The 6,869-nt window shown below is 52.5% G+C and overlaps 2 protein-coding genes across 2 annotated transcripts; both read right to left on the bottom strand.

Moving 5' to 3' along the window:
• Positions 1-884: 884 nt before the first annotated feature.
• Positions 885-2,808, bottom strand: POR (light-dependent NADPH:protochlorophyllide oxidoreductase). The gene is made up of 2 exons (XM_005853628.1): positions 1,930-2,808; positions 885-1,560 (listed from the first exon to the last, which is right to left on the bottom strand). The coding sequence occupies exons 1-2, from the start codon at positions 2,776-2,778 to the stop codon at positions 1,096-1,098; spliced, it is 1,314 nt and encodes a 437-aa protein (XP_005853690.1). The 5' UTR covers positions 2,779-2,808; the 3' UTR covers positions 885-1,095.
• Positions 2,809-4,697: 1,889 nt separating this feature from the next.
• On the bottom strand, positions 4,698-6,011 carry NGA_0496000 (erythromycin esterase; the record flags this gene model as incomplete). Its single annotated transcript, XM_005853629.1, has 5 exons — positions 4,698-4,734; positions 4,856-5,151; positions 5,262-5,643; positions 5,787-5,838; positions 5,936-6,011. 5 exons carry the CDS (start codon positions 6,009-6,011, stop codon positions 4,698-4,700), a joined length of 843 nt encoding a protein of 280 aa, XP_005853691.1.
• Positions 6,012-6,869: the final 858 nt, after the last annotated feature.

Here is a 6,869-nt window from a genome sequence, read left to right on the forward strand (position 1 = left end):
TTGCTTCTAAGGAAAAAGACAGATGGCGCGCCCCCATCGTGCAGAAAGTGGGGCATGTAGGGAAGAGGGTAAAAGGAGGAAAGCACTGATGACGAATTTTATGAGGATAAATGCACCGGGGCTGTTCCATCGGTCGGTGTGCCGTGGTCGGAAGGGGCAGGGTGGGAGGAGAGGGTGGGAGGAAGCATGAGGCGGAAGGAAGGTCAAGAGGGTCGATTGGAAAGAGATCGCAATGACCATGGAGGATAGATTTGAAATGAGGAGAGGGAGTGGATGAAGGCATGAAAATTTTGGGAGAAGGGATGATGGAGAAGGGGGAAAAAATGGCGCGAAATCGCGGCAAAGCTGCAAAGATGATGGCGGACCGTCAAAGAGGCCAAGACAGAAACAGGGCCACAATGATAACTTTGACTTTTAAATGACTGCACACGAGCTTGTGAAAGCGTTGGAAAAGGTGAGGAAGTCGGGGGCCGCTGACGCGTTTAGGGGGAGGTGAGAGGGACGTGTGAAAGGGGGGGAGGGAACAGGCGGTGGAGGGAAACTCGACTTGTGGACCCGCGTGAAAGAAACACGACGTCCGCTGACAAAAGGAGAAGAGGAGGCAGTAGCCAGGGTGGGGACGGACTCGATCCGATCCGCCCATGGCCTGCCCGACCGCCTGCCCGGGCATGCCAGGATATGCTGCACCCCGTGTATATTTCATTTCCTGTGCTCAAGCAGAGCCTCCTCCGCCCATTTGACGCCCGAGTCCCGCCTCTACCCCCCGGCGTCCTTCCCTTCTTTCTCCTCCTGACCCCCGCTTGCCTTCCTGCCTGCGGCTCTTCCGTCCCTCCCCTACCCCGCAGGTCCCATCTTCCTCCTGTCGCATCCTCCCTCCCCTACCTCCCCGCATTCTCCCCACTCCCCCCACCGCTTACTTCTCGTCCGAATGCCGACCTCCTCATTTCCTCCGTCCTTCCTCCCCATGCCTCTCCCTCCACCCGCCTTTCCCACGCGGCCTTCCTCTTCTCCCTACGTCCGATCTATCCACACCCTTCCTTCCATCCCTTCCATCCCTTCCATCGCTTTCCCTTCCCCAATATTCCTTCCATTCCCTCACACGTTCGCCAATTCCCGGACCCCTACGCTCGGCCACGTCGCCCCCGTAATCTCCGAGCTCAACTCCCACATTTTCTCTGCCTTGGCCTGATCCATCACTTGCCCCGCCAACTTCCCAGGGAACACGGTTCCGCCGCTCCCGCCCGCGCCTCGAACTTGTTTGGTGGCAGGGTCGTAGTAGCCAAACTGTTGGGCCTGACCGTTCCAGCACCAGTACTGCCCGCTCGTCTTCAACGCCGGGTCCCACACGGTTTGGGCCAGACGCTCGCCGGCTTCGTTTTCGGACACGTAGCCCCCCGTGACGTACTTCATGAAGAGGGGGAAGAGCGTCCGGAACCACTGTCGCTTTTCCCGAAACAAGGCCGTTTCGGCGATGCACCCGGGGTACATGGAGGAGAAGGTGATGCCCGTGGCGTCATGGTACCGCTTGTGAAGCTCGTTCACGGTCATCATGTTGCACATCTGAGGGGGAGGGAAGGGAGGGGAGGAAAGAGGGGGGGAGAGAGAGAGATAGGTGCGAGGGATCGCGGTGGGAAGGGGTAGAGAAGAAGGAGGTTGGGCGTCGTAGCGGCGTGGTTGAGACCGGGCCACGTTCTTGACCCTTCCACGCTCATCACATCGCGAGGCCAGGCACAGGGAGGTTCAGTGGGAAATCCTCGAAATCCCATTTCTCGTGCCCGGCCGCCGCTTCCTCCCCGTCGCCCCAAGGAGCACTATCCGCCTCCCTCACCCTCTACCCCCATGTCCAGCGTTAAGTCCAGGTCTCGGACATGGCTCCATCCCACGTTCGATGTCTACATGGCATTTTCCCACCCCGTGTGAGGTAGTTACCTTGCTGTCCTTGTAGGCTTTCGCCCCGTTGAAATTCTTGCCGTCGATCATCGAGACAGGCTCCTTCGCCCCCTCCTGCATCCCTTTCAAGTCCCCTAAGGAGGCTCGCGGCCAGACAAAGGCCCCGGCGATGGTGTTGTCGTTCCCGGTGATGGAGCCCACGATCACACAGCGGGGGTCCTTGGCCTTCTTCAAGTCGTCGAGCAGGAGCGAAACCAGGAGGAAGTGGGAGAGGTGATTGATTTGGAGGGACTCTTCGATCCCATCCGGGGTGAACGTCGGGTAGTCACGGGCAGGCAGGTACACGGCCGCGTTACAGACCAGGGCATCCAAGGGCTTACCGCCCTTCACCGCCTTCACTTCCTTGGCGAAGCGCCTCACCGAGGCGAAGGATGAGAGGTCCAAGGGACGGATCGTGTAGGAAGACGGGTCCAAGCCCAGTTCCTCCGCCACGGCCTGCATTTTCTCCATGTCCCTGACGCCGCAAATCACGAAATTGTCACCGCGGGCACAGAGCGCTTTGAGCGTCGCCTTGCCCAGGCCCGAAGAAGTGCCCGTGAGGACGATGGTTTTCTTTCCCCCACGGGCACCGGCCCCAGAGGCGGATTTGGGCGCGAAAAATGATTCGAAAAAATTGGTGGCCGACAGAATCGTGCCTTTGGTGGGCCTGGCAGGCGTGACAGAGGGCATGGAAGAGCGGGAGAAGAGCGGCGACGTCCTTGCTGCGCAGGTGACGGTCGTGGGGGCAGGGACAGGGCGCATGGCGGGGAGCAGGAAGGCCGACGTCATGCCGGCCGTGGCTGCAGCAAGCACCATTGCAGGCTGCATATACTTCTTCAATGGAGCCATTCTCTGAAGTCTTTGCTTTCACACCTAGTTTGATGGGGTCGAGGACAACGCAAGGAGAAAGTTCGGATAAACGCTCCAGAAAGATAGCGAGGGAGAGGCCAGGAGACCTTGGGTGGCACCATAATCGCACCAGTCCTCGACTTTGACCGAGTGGCAGTGCTTCACGTTGCACATTTGATCCTTTCATGCAGCTTACCACAAGATACATCTCACACGGGACGATTACACCGAGAAGAATAAAGAAGGAAACCTCATGGAAGGGTACCCTGTATAGGCAACTGCAACTGCCGTTCATGTAACAACGGATGACAAAGAAAGGCTGTAGTTGTCCTCTCTCCATTAAGAAAGACGTGCCTTTTGTTCGATACGTCTTTAAAATTTCACAAAGCGCCCGCATAACTAAGCATCCGAGGCCAACTTCGGCTCTCACTGAAGTAGTAGAATTGAAGTGAAAATGATCTGGTGGGTCCAGTGCCTCCGGAGTGCTTAAAAAGTTTTCAGCACATAAAACGGGTAAAGCTTTTCTTTTAAACAATAACTTGATATTAATCTTCCTCATATGGCCCAGCCAATAGTGACCGAACCGTGTAAGGCCCTCGAGCGAGAGCGTTGCACACGAAAATGCTTTTCAACCCTGATCCTTCGTATTCAAGGTCATCGAAAGCTCTCAGAAAGTATCTTTTACTCAACGAGCTGACCCCAAGACCAAGGACCATGTCGAATGAATTTTCACGGTCCCACCACAATGTCAGGAGCAAGATAAAGGGCAAATGATGCATAATTCACGCACATGTGCCAGTAGTGCCTGGTTAAGTCGTAATGCATGGAGCAATTGGAGGTCAATTTCCTGGTGTCTGCCCGAAGCTGCGCCTGCTGCTCCTCTAACTCACGAGTCGCCGCTTAGCTAACCTCCTCACCCTCAAAAAGAGCTGCAATGTCCAGCGCTTTCTCCTTCTCAGTGTTCTTCTTTCCGTTCAAACCTCCGTCCAAAATAAAAGAAAGCCATCTTTCTATGAAGTTGAGCCGCGATCATGTTCTCATCGCAAAAAAAAAGCTTCTGGTATTGCTTGCTGCTGGGAAGGCGGGCATCCCCTTCATACATTTTGTACCTCTTCCGCCCTTCCGACCTGACCAGGGCAACGCCATGGGCCATTAAAGTTAAGAAATATACGCTCTATGGGCCAAGTCAAAACAGAGCACCTTTCGATTTTGATATTTTCTTGGAAAAAGCATGCAAAGCACCTTTCAAGCCATATCTTCAATCCCAGTTCTGGAAAAAAACATTACGTGTGTGCTTGCTCAATGTATCAATAGATAAAGTAAATCTTCCTGTGTGACATTTTTCAGCCATCATTTTCCAGCAATATTGCGAATCTGATCTTTTTGTTTGTTTGTCTTCATCTTTTCTCTTTTCCATCTTGCGGTCTGTACTTGCACGTGTGTGAGATAAACTTCTCCCTTTTACATTCTCATCGGAGCCCTCTTCACAAAAAAATATCGCGTGAATGATTTGTCATGCATCATTGTTTTGACTTGATGGCTTTCCTTGCTCGTCGCACCCATTGCTTATGCGTAGCTTTGAGAGTCTTTTTCCTCTACAAAAGCATTTTTACCGCATTTGGCGCTGCAATGCGCGAATCTTCTCTGCCTGGATCTGAGATTTTTTTCCAAATTCCTATCCAATCTTCTGCTGCATGCGTCCTTTATCACGCATCCAGTGCGCTCAAGGTGCAGGCCTGAGTCTGGAAGGGTCGATTACACCCCCCACGGGTAAGTCTCCGGGACTTCGGTAGGATCTGCTTGAAGTTTGAGCGAATGTAATGCCCGGGTGGTGTCGAGGAAAACAAAAGCGTCGTAGCGTGCTTTCATCACTGAAGGCACGTACTGCATTCGGTCCCGCGATGGATTGTAGACGACCCCTACGGCGCGATGTCCGACGCGTTTTTCGAACAAAGGCTGCCGTAGCACCTCAGGAACCACCAGCATATCTTGACCTTTGCCAGCTGTGTGACAAATGTGTTCCCAAGACCCAGGGACGCCACGGGGCAGGGGCATGACTTCCATATCCGCACCCCACCGCTTTCCCGCCATGACGCTTCCCTGATATGTGCCCAAGCCCACCAGATGCACTTGCTCCTTGCCCCAAGTCTCCCGAGCCAACTGTCCAATGTTGTGCATCCCCCCCATCGCCATGTCCGTGGCCCGCGCATCCCCATTGTGGGTGTTGTGCGCCCAAATAATCGCCTTGCTCTTGGGACCGTAAAAATGAGAAAGTCGTCGGAGGGTCTCGTGCATGTGCGTGTCCCGGGCATTCCACGAGTCGTCGCTTCCGTCTACCATGATCCGGTAGTATTTCTCCGCGTCCAGAACCACCTTTGACGATGCAAGTGAAAGAATAAAATGAGTAAGGAACCGAATAGCTCCATAAAAGCTGTTCTCCGGTCTTGCCTTGAGCTCCTCTCCCGACTGGTTATAAAACGCACCTTCGTATTCAATTCTGCGCTCAAAGCATTCTCATTGGCTTCCTCGTCATGGGGGCTTTCCGACAATTTGGCGGCTTCTTCTCGCACCTTTACGAGCAATTTCACAACCTCATTCCGACATGAGTAAGGAGTAAGAGCAGCTGCCATCCCGTACGCCTGGCCTACGTCTTCCTTCCCCATCGTGGCCACGCGTTCAAAACAGGCCAAAGCTCGCTCGGCACTTTTAATTGACTCATCCCCATCTACACTGCGCATGAATTTGACAATTGCTTCTAAGGACTCCATCAGGGAATACACATCCAGACCGTAAAAGCCGACGCGCTCTTGTGCAGGACGTTTCATGTTGAATTCACGCATCCAGCCAGTCAAAGCGGCAACCTCCCTATGGTATGGGTAGGCACACATATCTTATGAGAGCAATCTAAGTCCTGAAACAAAGAAAAGATGCATCAGACCCGAATGTTATATCCCATTAAAAATACTTACAGGTCCGATCGACTCTCGTGTGTATCCCCACGCACTTACCAATTACCCCACATCCAAACTGGCCAACGCTTAAAATAGGCCTTCATCACATCTTATTGTTGAATATGTGAGGTATTTATGGCTGGGGTAAATCATATCTTATTTCGCAGGCGAAATACCAAAAAAGTTCTGGACCTAAAGGAACTTACCAGAAGGATGCTTGGCTGAGTCCTTGAATCCTTTTATGTAACGGTTGAGTTCCTGTACAATATGAGGATGTCTCATTCATTTCAGATGTGTCAAAAAAATGAAAAGTTCCGGAAGAATTTGATGATCGACTTTGCCAGAAACCTACGTAGCAATCAGGCCAGTCCCCCTCGACGCCGACAAAGTTAAAACCTTTTTCTTCAATAAGCCGCTTCGTGATATGTGCCCGCCATGTATAAAACTCATGTGTTCCGTGCGAAGATTCTCCCAGGAAGACAAATCGCTTGTCCCCGATGGACTCCAACAAAGGATCCAGGTCCCGATCGTTGCGAAGCGGAAGCTTGTGCTGCTCCAATGTCTCGGTCATTGCTTTGGCATATTCCATGGTATTCTGTGTATCTGAGACTTGTTCAGAAATAGATACAACGGTTTTCAAAGGGGATAGACGATGATTTAAGCCAGCAAGATGCGCAACGTTATTGTTGTTCGACGCAAGAGAAGGGGTGCCAAAGGCGGCGGCTGCGCGGGTAGCTGCAGATGCGACAAGACTAAGCACGGGTAATGTAGCGATTTTGACAGCTCTAATGTTTTGGAAGAATAAAAGCCGTGAGACTAGATATTTTTTAGTCCCTACCATGTTTGCGCGAGACGAACGCAGTGCTTTCGATGAAATTGGGACCACATGAGTACAGGAGGTTCAATGGCCGGGCAAAACATCCCACGCGTCTTGGATACATATGCTCCCTCCTGGCATGAGAACACGAAACTTAATAATGTATCAGTAGACTTTCATCATTAGGCCTCATTGTGATGAAGAACTGTGTCCCTGGAGCCAGCCAGTTTGTTGACATCTGGAAAAGAACAGTTTTCCCAGGAACATGCGTCGCGTATCATAGACCGTTACTTTTGTCAACCGTCATTCCCAGCCCGAAGTTT

This window comes from Nannochloropsis gaditana, assembly GCF_000240725.1.
Source record: "Nannochloropsis gaditana CCMP526 unplaced genomic scaffold scaffold804, whole genome shotgun sequence".
Taxonomy (NCBI): domain Eukaryota; class Eustigmatophyceae; order Eustigmatales; family Monodopsidaceae; genus Microchloropsis; species Microchloropsis gaditana.